Raw genomic sequence first — 16,063 nt, 5'->3', positions numbered from 1 at the left:
AGCAGGCCGGCAGTAGGGGGGCAGTTGGGGGTGAGCAGGCTGGTGGGGAAGGGCAGTTGGGGGCAATCAGGCAGGCAGGCAGCTGAGCAGTTAGGAGCCAGCAGTCCCAGATTGTAAGAGGGATGTCGGACTGCCGGTTTAGGCCCGGTCCCATAGATTGGAGAGGGTGCAGACCAGGCTGAGGGACACCGCCCCCGTGCATGAATTTCATGCACCAGGCCACTAGTAAGATTATAATGGAGCTGAATTTTTCCTATCAGCTAATGATATTGTAGCTCTCCTATCATAATGCATTTCACAAGTACTTACCATTGTATTACAAGTGCCTACGGTATACAATATAGTAACATGCTGTGCTGGTTTATTGCCTAGGAGCTGTAAGGGAACAGAATTTGTCACCCCAAAATATGCCATTTTGGCACAAGGTTTATTTTAGGCTGGTTCACTTTTAAAAAACTGCAGATATGGGCGAAACTCTGAAATAAAACAATTAGAGGTTACCCTTTATTAAAAAAAAACACACATTTACATTTGTAAGGGATTAAATCTCCATCTGTAAGGGTTTCTCTCTCCTGGTACCAAGAAAAGGAAATGACCTTATCTCTAGAAGTTCACATCAATGCAATAGACATTAAATCTGCATAACATAACTCAGTCCTTTACCCTCAACATCTTCTTTTCACTTCAGCTGAAGATGGTATGTAAGGTGGTGACTTCAGCCACTTTGGCAAGTTACCTGTTTTACAGGGTCTCTCCCATGTAGATGTGAATTATGCATGTAATTAAGCATTTGTTTTTTGTTTTTCTATATTAATCTGTCTTTTATTACAAGGAGTCTCTACCAAGAATCCAGAGGGTGGAGGGAAAATTATTTTCCTCCCCTCCAGAGCAATAGGCTATACTATCCAGGTTTGTATAAGTGCACTTTATGATGTTCACACAGTAACAAAATTGCCTAACAATGCATTTCTCAGAGCAGATCCCCATTGTTAGATGGCACATGACTGTATTTAAAGAACTCATACAACTCAATAGCAAAAAAACAAACAATTCAATTAAAAATTGGGCAGAGGGTCTGATTAGACATTTTTCCAAAGAAGACATACTAATGACTGATAGGTACTTGAAAAGGTGCTCAACATCACCAATGATCAGGGAAATGCAAATCAAAACCACAATTAGGTATTTCATACTTGTTAGAATGGCTGTTGTAAAAAAAGACAGGAAATAGCAAATGTTGATGAGGATCTGAACAAAAGGAAACCTTGTGCACTGCTGGTGGGAATGTAAATTGATACAGCCACTATAGAAAACAGTATGGAGGTTGCTCAAAAAATTAAAAATAGAACTACCATACTGATACGGGATTTTTGTACTGGAACACATGGTGTTCCCCTGGGCAGGATGGTTCCCCAGATTCTTTGTCCATTGGAGTCGAAGAATGAATCCACAGACGGAAGATGGTATAGCAAAGGTGGAGATTTATTGAAAAACAAGTATAGACTCCCATGTGGGGAGGGGGAAAGAGTCCCACCGTCTTCCTGTTTCCACAGTTTATAAAGGCTGCAAGTCCCTATGTCCTGATATCCCTTCTGATTGGTCAATATTCCCTTTTGAATTGGTTACTATAGTAACTCCTGATGCCCTCCTCCCTCATTGTTCTCCTATTCTCTCTGGGCTTTCTTCCTCCTTCTTTATTTTGTAAATATAGACCTTTTGCTACTCCCAGTTTCCTTGTCCTATGGAAATGTAACTTCTGCTCTGTAGCCCTGTGTTTTTTTCCATGGACCCCTAATCCTAAAAATTCCCTAAACCTGCCTATTTCACCCCTAAAATTCCTATTTCAATATGATCCAGCAATTCCATTTCTATGTATTTATCTGAAGAAAACAAAAACACTAAATTGAAAAGATATATGCATTCCCATGTTCACTGTAGCATCAGATACAATAGCCAAGATATGGAAATTACCTGTGTCCACTTATAGATGAATGGATAACAAAATGTATAAACACACACACACACACACACACACACACCATGGAATATTATTCAATCATAAAAAAGAAGGAAATTTGCCATTTGTAACAACATGGATGGACCTTGAGGGGACGTTGCTAAGTGAAACAAATCAGACAGAAAACATAAATACTATATACTATTGTTATATGTACAATATTAAAAAGAAAAAGAAAAACAAGCTCCTAGATACAAAGAAAAAATTGGTGATGGTCAGAGCAAGGAGGCGGTGTGTGAAGGGGAGCAAACCATACCAATTTCCAGTTATAAATGTCATGGGGATGTAATGCACAGCATGGTGAATATACTGTACTTAGAAGTTTCACAATGAAATAAAAAATGTGTAACTATGTATGGTTGATTCCGGTTGTTTTCTTGAGCAGGATGCAATGGTGATTTCTTTCCCAGGTTCTTGTCCAGATGGATTTGAAGAATGAAGCCACGAACCAAAGGTGGTAGAAGAAATGGGTGGAAATATATTGGAAGCAAGTACAGATTCCCATGTAGGGAGGGGATCCCAAGGGGATAACCCACCAAGCTCTTTTTTGCTAAGGTTTATAAAGGCTGCAGCTCTTTGTCTCTTCATACTGCCTTCTAATTTGTCACTCTTTTACAGAATATCAGCTTCAAAGCCCAATCCCCATGTGGTTTAGCCCCCCTCATTTTACCCCTTCAGTGGTAGAATTCTCTATCTCCTATGAAAATCTGTTCTCCTCTTTCTCCCATTTGTTGGCATTTCTCTATCCCCTGTGAAAGTTTATTTCCGTTTTCTCCCCATATCCTGTGGCTTTTCCCTATCTTCTGTGAATGGATGTCTTCCTCTCCCCTTATCCTGTGGCACTTTTCTATTCTCTGTGAATGTATGCCTTCTGGTGGCTCCAAGCCTTCACATATGCCTTCCTCCCCCATGGACCCTCTTTATTCCTAGAACTGCCTAAATGTGGTGATCATTTAGAATATATACATCAAATCATTATGTTGTTCACCTGAAGCTAATATACTGTTGAGGTCAATTATACATCAATTTTTAAAAAGAAGAAATAAAAAACTACAGATTTAAAAAAAGAAATCCTGTAATATTTTGGTTTGAATTTACTTGCTATCAGTTTTTAAGTGCTTTGGCCCTATTATCTTTTCATTTTATTAACTAGAGGCCCAGCATGCACAAAATTGTGCCTGAGTAGCTTGCTTCCGCTTGCCTCAGCTGGCCGCCCTGCCCATTGCCACTCGTAGCTCTCTGCCGCTAGTAGCTCGCGCCCCACCCCCCCACTGTGAGAGCCACTGCTCATTTGGTCATGACAGCATTACGGCATGACGACCATGGGCCTTTTATATAAGAGACTAGAGGCCCAGTGCATGAAATTCATGCATGGGGGGGGGGTCCCTCAGCCCAGCCTGCACCCTCTCCAATCTGGGACCCCTCGGGGGATGTCCCACTGCCGGTTTAGGAGATCCCTCTCACAATCCAGGACTGCTGACTCCTAACTGCTCGCCTGCCTGCCAGCCTGATTGATGCCTAACTGCTCCCCTGCTGGCCCAATCGCCCCCAACTGCCCTCCCCTGCCGGCCCAATTGCCCCCAACTGCCCTCCCCTGCAGACCCGGTCACCCCAAACTGCCCTCCTCTGCTGGCCCAGTCACCCCTAACCGCCCTGCCTTGCTGGCCTGATTGCCCCTAACCACCCTCCCCTGCAGGCCATCTTTGACCACATGGGGGCAGCCATCTTGTGTGTTGGAGTGATGGTCAATTTGCATCTAATATTACTCTCTTATTAGATAGGATATGTGTGTGTGTGTGTGGAGAGAGAGAGAGAGAGAGAGAGAGAGAGAGAGTAATTTTCCTGAGAGAGAGAGAGAGAGAGAGAGAGAGGGAAAGAGAAATTTTCCTTACTCTTTATTTTTATAACCATATAGCACTCCATCATGTGGTCCACCATAGTTTATTCAGCTACTGTTCTATGAATTGGTATTTAGATGTTTTCAATATTTTTCTATTGCAAGGAATGCACCAGTGAATAACCTATGCAAATGTATTTTCATATAATGTAGGTAGGGGTATATCACCCAGATATAAATTCCTGGATGTAGGATTGCTGGATCAAAGGTAAATGAATATGTTATGCTAGTTACAGCCAAATACCCTCCATAACAGCTGTACCAATTTGCATTCCCACTAGCAATGTCTGACAGTCCCTGTTTCCACACAGCCTTGCCATGAGACCATGTTGCTACCATGTTGCCAATCTTGTTAATGAAAAATTACATTTCAGTGAAGCCTTAATTGGCAATTTGCTTGTCATGAATGAGGTTGAACATCTTTTCATATGCATAAGGGCGACTATTAGATCTCTTTTGTGAACTGTATGTTCATGTCCAACTGTCTGTTTTGACCACTTTATTGGAGTTTTCTGTCTCAAAAATAAAATTTAAATACATAGCTTGGGGGCACATTCTAAATGCCATAGTTTTTAAGTGCTGCAGGTGGGACGATGAACAAAATTACTTGCAAAGATTACTCAGCACATTTTCATCTGAAATTGAAATTGAAACAAGGTTTAAATCCTTGGTTGAGGATTGCTCTACAAGTTTGAAATAATTTCCAAAAAAAATCAAAAATCCTATAGATCCATTCACATTATCCAAACATATTTTAAGTAAAGATTCACTTATAACTTTTCATAGAAATTCCAAAAGGGTAAATCAAGGACCTCAGCAATTGCTTTGGGCAACAGCATCCTAAACGGCTAGCAGAATGCAGAACACTTTCCAGAACACATGCAAACACTGTTTGAAATAAAGTAACACAACTTTTTAATTTTTTTATTTCCTATACAGTTATATATCTTCAGAATGATTCATTTAGCTGATGGCTCCGGACAGTCAGACGGTTTCTCTCAATGTGTAACACACTGCAGTTTTCCACAATGGTGGCATCAAGCCTTTTACAACTTTTTCACCTTCAGCTGCCTCTTCATCATTCCTCTTCTCATCATGTTGATCTGCAATGCAAAAATCATCTTCACCCTCACACGGGTCCTTCATCAGGATCCCCACAGTATGTATGCCTTAGATTTGGTGTTAGTTGTGGGTTAACAGTTTTTAAACAGCAGTACCCAGAGTGGCACTTAGTATGTGCCAGATACTGTTCTAAGCAGTTTGCATATGTTAACTCATTACATTCACAATCACCCCAGGATGTAATCCTTTTATTATCTCCATTGACAAATGAGGCTATCTCTCCTACTGTTCTAAATTTGGACTGTGGAATTAAAAATGAAAGGACAATTGCCCCACTTACCCAGTGTAAGTATTGGTGAATTGTTCCTGCTGGGCTGTCACTAACTCTCTATCAAACACCTGATTTCTAGAAGATAGCAAAGTAGGATTCTTTAAATGGCAGCCAAATATTTGTTTAAATTAAGCTCTTCTGTTTCACATCAAATCCTCTATATCCACACAAAATAACTGTGCACATTTGTGTATGATTGTGAGTGTGTGTGTTAGATATGTGGAAAATTGTTGAACATGTAATTGACTGTTTCATCTGAAACTTTACAAATATGGTTGTGACTTTTTGCTTCAATAACCTGGTGCATTCTCAAAAACTAACATGTATGAATTTATAAAGTATGCATGGCTATGTTGGCATTTCAACCAAGATGCAGAGAACTTAACTCTACTCAACCTCAGTCTGCTCTCTCAAATTTATATTTTAAGAATTTGAGTACCATAGTATTTCAAATCCAAATTAGTTTGGTAGAAAAATGTAAGAGCACTACCATCTTTAATATTTTCTATTAATTATATGCTATAATGGAAAACATGCTTTTCCAACAAATTATTATTATTAAAAACATTAAAATTTGTTTCCGTTATATTCATTAGGTTGAATTAGTGATTCTCTCTTCCTTTTTGTCCATTTTAGTCTTGTAATAAAACTGGTCTTTAAACACCTACTCTTTTCTCTTTCTAATAGATCTACAACTGAATCAATCCAATAATAATATACCAAGAGCTCGGTTGAGGACCCTAAAGATGACGGTTGCCTTTGCCACTTCATTCACTGTCTGCTGGACTCCCTACTACGTCCTAGGAATTTGGTATTGGTTTGATCCTGAAATGTTAAATAGGGTGTCAGATCCAGTGAATCACTTCTTCTTTCTCTTTGCTTTTTTAAATCCATGTTTTGATCCCCTTATATATGGATATTTCTCTCTGTAATTATTAGACTACATAGGAAGTCATGTGAAGACAAGCAAGGTAATGAATTTTCCCATTTGGGAATGGTAAACAGGTAGCAGCAGACAAACTTATAAACAAATCATAATTTAAAGTTATGCTATCATCCTTTTTTAAAAAGAATCGCATTGTCAGAGACTCAATTACTAGGGAAAAAAACTTCAGAAATATCTTGAAATATTTTGCCTTAATCATTAGCTTCTGAATTAATCTCCTTCTGACCTCCTATAGTACATTATAGGCTCATAGATGATGATGATAGATGATAGATAGATAGATAGATAGATAGATAGATAGATAGATAGATAGATAGAAAAAAAACCCTGAGCTACTGGTCGAACGTTCAACCAGTCAACTGTTTGACCTATCGCTATGACACACACTGACCACCAGGGGGCAGACGCTCAATGCAGGAGCTGCCTCTTAGTTGTCAGTGAGCTCCCACAGCAGGAGCACCGCTCAGCTGACCAACGGGCGTCAGGCGCCAGGCTCACAGCTGGCGACAAGAGCCTCTCCCGCCTCTGTGGCAGCCCTACTGAGTGGCGGCTGCAGCAGACACAGTGGAGCTGGGATGAGTGGGAGCAGCGTGGTGGCCAGCCCGGGCTCAGGCTCCTCCCTGGCCGCCTTCATACACTACTACATCCCTCAGGGGATTTCAGACTGCCAGTTTCGGCCCATTCCCCTCAGTCCAACATCCCCCAAAGGGTCCCAGATTGCGAGAGGGTGCAGGCTAGGCTGAGGGACCCCACCAGTGCACGAATCCGTGCACTGGGCCTCTAGTATTTCTATAATAGCCATGGCCTAAGGCTAAGAGTTACCAAAAAGTCAGGCTGAGAAACCACAACACAATCTTAATCTCAGAAATCCTTGGAGAGTTTTTCTCCAAAAGGGCTTATCAGCAATTCTGATCTTATGCTACAATAATACCTGGAGCACAGAAACAGTATTTCCCCTCCCCATAAAATCAATTTTCCTTCCTATGGTTAAAAAAAATGCAATGAAGCTTATATTTTGTTTGGCCTCAAAAGCATTCTGATGTTTGGAGTATTCAGCAATTACCCACCATCCACTCTACCAATATGACAAGACTTACAAGTAGTTCTTCATCTCATTCTTTATTTACATGGTATGTGACTGCCTCTACATGAAGTTGAGTTTAAGAGGGGTTTGGATTTCAACAGTGTTTAGAACAGTGGTTCTCAACCTTCCTAATGCCATGACCCTTTAATACAGTTCCTCATGTTGTGGTGACCCCCAACCATAACATTATTTTTGTTGCTACTTCATAACTGTAATTTTGCTACTGTTATGAATCGTAATGTAAATATCTGATATGCAGGACGTATTTAGGCGACCCCTGTGAAAGGGTTGTTCGACCCCTAAAGGGGTCGCGACCCACAGGTTGAGAACCGCTGGTTTAGAACATTCCTTTAAGCTGTACAGTCTATGGAGTTTGTGGTAATTAAGTGTAGTAATAATTATTGTTTTAAAATACAATCACTAAAAGGTCTATGCCAGTTATGTTTTATACATAATATACTCTCTGTTTTTTTATCTTACAGAATTTGTGTTTCCCGTGTCCATTACTTATTTTTTTATATCCTCTGTTCTAATATGAGGGATTTTTTTCTATCTTGTGATCTTAAATAAGAAAGCAAGTGCACAAGCAAAAGATATTTAATATGTAAAAGAAACTCTGAAAACCACAATTTCAATATAGATAGGTCAAAGAAGACAGCAGAGTATTGGGGAAAAAGCAAAAGAAAAACTCTCTGTAAATGGGTAACTAATAGTTACTGATAGTCACATTAAATGGTATCATTTCCAAATGATGTCAGCACAGTACCTCTTTTAATTCAAGCCTTTTTCTACTCCATGAAAAACAGGAGAGGATAAAAATAATGGGACTATAATACCCATTAAATGAGAAAATTATATAAGGGACTTAAAAAAATCAACCAAGTATTTAACCTTTTTTTTTTTTTTTTTTTTTTTTAGAGAATAGGTAAAATAGCCCTGGCTGGTGTGACTCAGTTGATTGGTATTGTCCATGCACCGAAAGTTGCCAATTTGATTCCCAGTCAGGGTACATGCCCAGGTTGCAGGCTCAATCCCTGGTAGGAGATGTGCAGGAGGCAGCTGGTAGATGTTTTGCTCTCACATCGATGTTTTCTCTCTCTCCCCCTCTGCCTTCCTCTCTGTCTAAAAATCAATTTTTAAATCTTTTAAAAAGAAACAGGTAAAATACCATTATATTCATCTATGATATGTAGTGCCACACAAAAGATGAAATGTAATTCCAAATATGAACTTGTGAAAAGTAAATTGCTAATTATATTCATGGTAGGTCTTTCCTTTCATTATTTTTCTCTTTTCATACTTTCAGTTTTTCAGTATTATAGTGTGTGGGGTTTTTTTCCACATCCTACTTTATTTTCCAATTCTGTTTCCATTGGTCCTATTTCTCTTACCACTGAGCTCTTCCGTTGGATATTTTCATTCATATCTTCTTTTTTACTAAACATTTACCAATACATGATCCAACTCTAAAGTTGAATTGGTTAAGTCAAAATTTGTAATGTACCAAAATGTTCAAATTTAACTTTAAAGGCATGTATATTGATACCAAGATTGGATATTTCTGCTAAATAACATAGGAATATATATGTCACAGTAAAGCCAATCTTCTACAAGTCTCTATATCATATACTTATTCTTAAACTGATAACAATTCTTACTTTTGGATTTAAAGGCAAAAATAATACACATATACAAAAGACAACCTAAGGGCTTTATTAAAATATGTGTTTAATGAACATATGTCAGTTTGGCTCTTATATGTTTAAGAAACAGTTCTCAGGCATTTTTTTTTTATATATTAAGTAAAGGGCTATTCAAAATCTTAATGCAGGTGGTCTTTAATCTATGGCTCATGCACAAAACTATATTTAAATGCAACTGCTTTTCTTTAATACTGATTTGTATTATTTTATGCATTTAAAAACATTAGCCTGAGAGGGGTTTGTAGGACAAACCAGACTGCCAAAGAACCCCTTATCACAAAACAAGGTTTAGAATTGCTGATTCTTATATATTTATGAGAAAGTTTACTACAATAAAAATGTATCAGAATATAGTTATTTGTTTATTGCATGCATAATAATGTTAATATTGAAACTATATGTTTCAATTTAATTACTCGCCATTTTCAAACTTAGAAACCCTCTAAAGCTCAATATATAATTAAAAACTTAGCAGAAATAAGTATATTATATGAATACTATATTTCATAAATTATAATATGGATGTGGATATAAACTAAAATTCATAGTCCAAAAGGTAAATGTAGCTTTTAAATTAAAGATACTCCACTCAACAGGGTGTATTTAATATTTGATATTATAGTCACTTCCTCTATTTCTAATCAAAATAAAAGATGAGGATTCCCTGTTTAAAAGGATATATTTTGCAGAGAAAGTCCAATGTATCAGATAATTAAGATTTTATCTTGTTTGTCTCCTCCTTTAGTTAGCATATAAAACTGGCTTAAAAGTAGATTTCCTCTTGTAACTCAATTTAGTAAAGAAATTACATGGACTAATGACAATGTATTGAACAATGACTGCACTAATTCAATTTTGGCCTAAGAAACAGAGATACAATAGGGGAAAATGTGGGGGAGGGAGGAAGATTGGTACCACAAATACTATCTTCCAGGGAGCATAAATCAGGGTAAGTTAGGAATTTCCTTAAAGTGTCCTGGTCTCAGAATTTATTTGGTAGTCATAAAGAGATATTTGTGGCAGTTAAGATATATTTAGAATTTCATTTATTTTGCTTTAGCCTAGTTTCAAATGTTTAACCAATTTATTGAGCTTGTCTATTTACTGTAAATTGCATCCATAGGAAGCTAATCTTTAATTAAGATTAATTAATTTAAATGTTCAATTAAATTTCTTATGATTATTAAGTTTTTACTAGTAAACATCATGTTTAAGAGAATTAGTCTAATTTTAAAAGCTATATAATATGTAAAGTGCACGCATAGGAACAATAGAATATATGCAAAAAAGAGTGTTGAAATAGTTATCTCTGAGTAATAATTTTTTAAATTTTTCTTTCTTGTGAATTCCTATAATTCTAAATTTCCAAAATGTATATTGTTTTTAATCATGAGAAAAAAATACAATAAATGTTATTTGTGTGTGTGCTTGTATGACTTTTATTTTATGTATCACTGTTACTATTAGAATGCTTTCTGCTATAAGTAATAGAAATGTCAGACTAGAAGTGGCTTTTTTTTTTCATTCATTTTACAGGAAATCCAGAAGTAAGCATGTAGAGTTGGTAATTCAGAGCTTTGAGTAATTTTTTTTTATTGTTTCTACTAGGCTTTACTTTAGTGATTAGAAGTTAGTTGTTGCCAATTGGGAGCCTCAAAGGCAGAAAGAAAGGGTGGCTTCTTATTATGCATCTCACTTTCCCAGAACCTCAGCACTTCCTCCTAAATTGGCTATAATTGTAACACATGTTACAATAACTAATAACTTGCAAAGGAGAAGGGGATTACCCTAAACAGCTTAAAGGTATGCTTTATCTTGTGGAGGTAGTGTTCAATTTCCTTGAACATTTAGCCATCTGATAACTGAAAATAATTGTATTTCTTTTTTTTAGAGAGAGAGAGAGAGAGAGAAAGCAGAAGGGAAATGTTTTGGGGTCAGAAGCCAGCAGTAGCTGCCACAATCACCAATTAACTTCTCAAAATAAACTGAGACGATATATACCACAAAGTTTAAATAGCACATAATTTAAATACAAGCATAAAGACTAAATACAGTTCTTGGAATATAGTAATTGTACAATCAATGTAGCTGTAAGGGAAAAGAACAGATTTGGTTTTGTTTTTTTTACAATCTAAATCTAAACATTTTAAACTCTAGTAGTTGGAATCTTCACTCAATGAATAGAGGGTAACTTCTGCCCGATTATTGACTTTTTTGGAAACTCTTGGTCTCTGTCTTTCGTCTATTTTATAATTAGCTCATTGGGTAAGAAAATTATATCACTCTTTACAATTCTATTATTTCAAATTTAGAGAATAACTGTCCAATCTCTATATATAAAAGGCTAAGTGACCGTTATGACCAGAACGACCGGTCGACCAGTCACTGTGAAGTGCACTGACCACCAGGGGGCAGACGCTCAACAGAGGAGCTGTCCTCTGGTGGCCAGTGCGCTCCCACAGCCAACCTCCCATGACCGGCCAACCTCCCATGGTCAGTCCCCCTGGCCAGCAGGATCACCGGCCAGGCCTAGGGTCCCCACCTGTGCACGAATTTGTGCACTGGGCCTCTAGTAAACTAATAATTAAATACTCGTGTGTGTGTGTGTGTGTGTGTGTGTGTGTGTACATTGATAGCACAGGGGCAACATAAATGAAGGAAAGGAGAGAGTGAATCTTTGAGAGATCTGACTGGAGAAGGGAATTAAGCTGGGAAACCACAAAATTAAGCCAACATCGTGTGTAACACTACACACACACACACACATACACACACACACACACACACACGAAAAGAAAAAACAGAAAAGGGAGCTCTCTATTAAGTACTTAAATCAAACAATAAAATGTACTTAACTGTTCCTAATGAAGTTTGGAAAATTTTGCTGAGACACATGAGAAAGGAAAAATGAATTTGGACTAAGAAAATTAAAATCTCCTTTGCCATTTATCAGATATAGATAACAGACAAAGAAGCCAGCTGTAAAGTTAACAGAAAATAATATTTCTTTCAAGAACATGCTATAGTGTTAACAACCACCCCCCAACTTGGAGAAACTATTGCTTTTTCACTTACAGATAACCCTTTTCTATATAATAATGGATTGTTGAAAAAAAACTTGCTCTTTGAAATCCTTTCATTAAGAATGAAATATCCCACTCTTGGCTAGAAAATCTAAGTCACTTTGACACAAAGAAACAGCCTCTACTTCCAACCCATGGGCAGTCAGAAAAGGGGTTTGTAGAAACAATATGTTTCTGGACTAAAGGGGTCTGTTTGCCTGCCCGCATCAAAGCCAGAGAAGACACAAACAAGATTTGTAGCAAAGAAAGTAAGGGTTTATTTTAAGTGGCCCATATCCAGAGTCACAGGTCAGCTAATTCTCAAAGACCTGGCTCCCGATGGCATCACGGAATGGGTTAATCAGACGATAAGTCATTAATTTTGGTGACTAGGAGAGTTAGGGTCAAGTTTCCACTGATTGGTCATTGCTAGGGTAGGGGGTATTTGATCAGTGCATCTAGTCCTAATGTCAGTCATAGCATTGCTTTATCTGTTTTCTCTAGGATGTGGTCAGTGGGATTGTTCTGGAGCTGAAACACAGCTGAGGCCTACATGTTATCTCTATTTTGACCAAAAATCCATCTCTGGGTTCAACAGACCTGAGGCTTTGTTCCTAAGATTACTTGATGTTGGTCAGAATCTCATTGTCCTGGGGGCTTAATGATTTAGGGAGTAGTCCTGCAAGAGAGAAGGAGGCAGGTGAATCAGGGTACTGGATTAAGCCAGTTCAAAAGAAAGGAGAAAGATAATATTAAACAAATGAAGTTTCTACTGAATTGCAAATACACACCTATTTAAACTTTTTAGTTTTCAATAAAACAGCACCCTGGGTCCATGTTGCAGTCCAGATGTAATGTAGACCCCTTTACATACAGCCTTGCTTTCTTGTGAACCTATCAAAACATTTTCAAACTTCATTTCAATTTCTCCTAAACTCAACACTACCCAAAATTCCTATAATAAACTTATCTTTCCCTATGTTTGGTAAGGCACTTCATGGTTCTTCTGGAATATGGGCTTCCTCCTTGTAATGGGCCAGAAACCTGACTTTCTTGAAATATACCAGTAGTTTTATTCCCCATAGGCCTAAGCTTATTGGACTAGGAAGTCTGCCTCACGCTAAAAGTTCAGGAAATTCCTTTTAATTTCACATAAAAATGAGCAACAAAAAAAGTCCCATGCAAAGTTATTATAAGAAAAACAAGAATAAGGAGCATAACATCATCATTACAGGTAATGCAAGCATGCCTGAAAGATGTACCACCAAATAGATCAAACCTTAAGTTACTGTTTTGAAACCACCTAAATAAGATTAAGAAAATCATACAAAATATAAAAAAACAACATAGATTTAGAATTAGAAAATCTCAGTTAATTAACTCAATGGGAAGATCCTTTAACAGTGTATACATATATCAAATCATCACATTGTACACTTTAAATATCTTTGTTTTGTCAATTACACCATAAGAAAACTGGGAGAGGGGTTAGAAAGATTCAAAAATGAGGTGACAGAAAATCAGGAAAATTAGTTACAAAGAATAAACTAAAAGGAACACAAAGCTAATAAGCACAAAAGATTGATTTTTTTTTCTGTAAAACTCTGCACCAAAACTTAGGTCGATGCTTCTCCAGTCATTTTGGTTGTCTGACGCTTTCTCCACTAATTCTTTAGGAAGGACTCATAGGAACAATGGTCTCATTAAATGTTGATGTCATATCAAGTGTTGATAATAGCTTATACCCTTTGTACATGAGGGTTGGTTTTGCTGGATATTAAGTCCTTGACCACACTTTTTCCCCTTGAATATCCTAAATGTCATTTTATTTTCTTCTGGCAAAAAAGATTCATTGTCAAAGTCTGATGATATTTCAATTTTCTTTTCCATTTTGATGTCACATTTAATGTGACAAAACATTAAAATCTCTTAAATCTGGGTATCTGGTATACTGTATGTTTGAAATAATTTACACTATATTTCACCAAATCAAAGATGACTTCAATTATAAGAGCACCATTGTTTTCTGTATTTTTAAAAAAGAAAAAACACATTCTAATTTCAGGGATGTTAACATGTCAAGAAATGTGGGTGTTAGGTGAAATATACTATATTATGTTTCTAAATACAAAAACCATAAACCATAAATTTATTAGTTCAGAGTTCTGCAGGTCAAAACTGGGGGCACAGCATAGCTGGGTTCTCTGCCCGAAGTCTTCCAAGGTTGAAATCAAGGTATCAGCTGTGTTTTGGTCTGAAGCTTAGGGGTTTTCTTCCAAGCTCACATAGGTTATTGACCAAATTTCGTTCCTTGCAATGAAATAGGCCGTTATCCCCATTTTCTTCTTGGCTGTTAGCTGGAAGCCACTCTCAGGAATTAGAGGCCATTCCCATTTGTTTCTAGGTGGCCCCTTTCCTCTTCAAAGCCAGCAAAGTAGAATCTCTCTCACATCAAGTTGCCCCTCACACTTTGAATCTCTTTCTTCAGGAAAAGCTCAGCCCCTTTTTAAAGGTAGACAGGCAATATATAAGTAAACAAATACATATACACCAGAAAGTGATAAATGCTAAAAATAAATAAAATAAAATAAAATAAAAAGTTTATGCTTGCATTTCCCTCTGTCTAGAATATTCTTCTGCTAGAATATCTGGCAGGGCTCACATACATTAGATTTGGGTTCAAATTTCACTTTCTCAAATAGACCCTCTATGACTATCTAAAATTGTCTTCCTCCTCCCCTCCAAGTCTCTTTCTAACTCCTCACATTTTTTTTCTTCATTATGTTTACTTTTCTGAAATTATTTTTTCATTTATTTTCCATTTTTTTTGGCTTTTCACAATGAGATTGTTGAATTCAGGGATCACTGTATCTCTATCACCTTATCATTGTCTAATTATTAGGTCCTAAAGTTTAATGGGCATTCAATTTTTAGAAAGAAAAAAAGGGAAATTAGAAGGAAATACAGAAATTGGCATTATCTGTGGAGTGGGCCAAATATATTTATATTTATTTACTTTAGAATAAAAAGACAGAGGGATAAGCCTAGTGCTAGAGCAGAACCTTGGTAAAATGGGACATAGACAAATTTGATTTCAGTTGTTCTGTTGAAAGGTACATAACTGGACTGAGAAACCTGAATGATGCCATAGTTGAGCAGCATGTTTTCAGGTAATTGGAGATGTACAATTTTTAAAAGAGAATGGAGAGGCATAAAGAGTAATGTGGTTTTGTCTGGACCCTCACTCCCCACTAGACAGGAAAAAGTTCTAATTAAGTAAAAATATCACACATTGCACGAGATGATGTAATATATATAAAGACACTATATGCCAATTTAAAAAATCCTGCAGATGTTTCTTAGAATGGAAGACAAACCCTAATGTTATTGTGTCCCACTCATCCTTGTTTTCCAAGACAGGTGGAAGGGGAGTCAATGGAAAGAGAATTAGATGAACGGTTCTTAGACATGTGTGACCAGCTCTTTGACCTTGACCGAGTCACCTACATTCCTAACTTCACCCAGAAGGTGAAGGGGGCAAACTGGATGACATACCGTAATGTTATTTATAGATCTAAAAGTCACATGATTCTACTAAACCTGTGGCAGTGCCTGGCATGTACTATACGCTCAAAATGATCTGTCAAACGTATAACGTCTTAAAATTGAATCCCAGGCTGGACATCTGGAGCTACCTATTATTAATCTTTGGTTATTTATAAAATTGGGGGGAGGGGGGGTTCCATTTCTCGCAACAAAACTCGAGAATCCGGATAGGCAGCCCCATCATTTCAGGGTCCCTGGAATCCTCAGTGCTTGGCTGGGGAGCCAGCGGTGCAGCGTCACTTGACTGTTTTGATCCCACCAACGTCTGCGGAATCCGTATCGCAACATCGCCACTCACTGCAGCCACCTGCAGCCCAGCGCGCCCCGCGGCCACACCCAGACCGGAAGTCAGGAC

General features: G+C 37.5%; 2 protein-coding genes and 1 long non-coding RNA gene across 4 annotated transcripts in view; 2 read left to right on the top strand and 1 right to left on the bottom strand.

Moving 5' to 3' along the window:
- GNRHR (gonadotropin-releasing hormone receptor) overlaps positions 1 to 6,398 on the top strand; it is a 19,912-nt gene extending 13,514 nt beyond the window's left edge. The window contains exons 2-3 of one of the 2 annotated variants that reach the window (XM_005868891.2): positions 4,854 to 5,073; positions 5,995 to 6,398. In XM_005868891.2, coding sequence (XP_005868953.1) covers positions 4,854 to 5,073; positions 5,995 to 6,239 — 465 coding nt within the window. In that variant the 3' untranslated portion in view covers positions 6,240 to 6,398. The remainder of the gene's footprint in view (positions 1 to 4,853; positions 5,074 to 5,994) is intronic. The other variant, XM_014541790.1, reaches the window with a different exon arrangement.
- A 5,958-nt stretch (positions 6,399 to 12,356) lies between these two features.
- LOC106726542 lies at positions 12,357 to 13,113 on the bottom strand. The gene is made up of 2 exons (XR_001362609.1): positions 12,894 to 13,113; positions 12,357 to 12,781 (listed from the first exon to the last, which is right to left on the bottom strand). It is a non-coding gene; the product is annotated as an uncharacterized LOC106726542 (long non-coding RNA).
- Positions 13,114 to 15,537: 2,424 nt separating this feature from the next.
- The window catches only part of UBA6 (ubiquitin-like modifier activating enzyme 6), an 81,942-nt gene continuing 81,416 nt past the window's right edge, over positions 15,538 to 16,063 (top strand). The window contains exon 1 of the mRNA XM_005868890.2: positions 15,538 to 15,630. Coding sequence (XP_005868952.2) covers positions 15,538 to 15,630 — 93 coding nt within the window. The remainder of the gene's footprint in view (positions 15,631 to 16,063) is intronic.

This window comes from Myotis brandtii, unplaced genomic scaffold, assembly GCF_000412655.1.
Source record: "Myotis brandtii unplaced genomic scaffold, ASM41265v1 scaffold28, whole genome shotgun sequence".
Classification (NCBI taxonomy): domain Eukaryota; kingdom Metazoa; phylum Chordata; class Mammalia; order Chiroptera; family Vespertilionidae; genus Myotis; species Myotis brandtii.
Note: the sequence above shows the minus strand (reverse complement) of the source record. Positions and strands in the feature narration are given on the sequence as shown.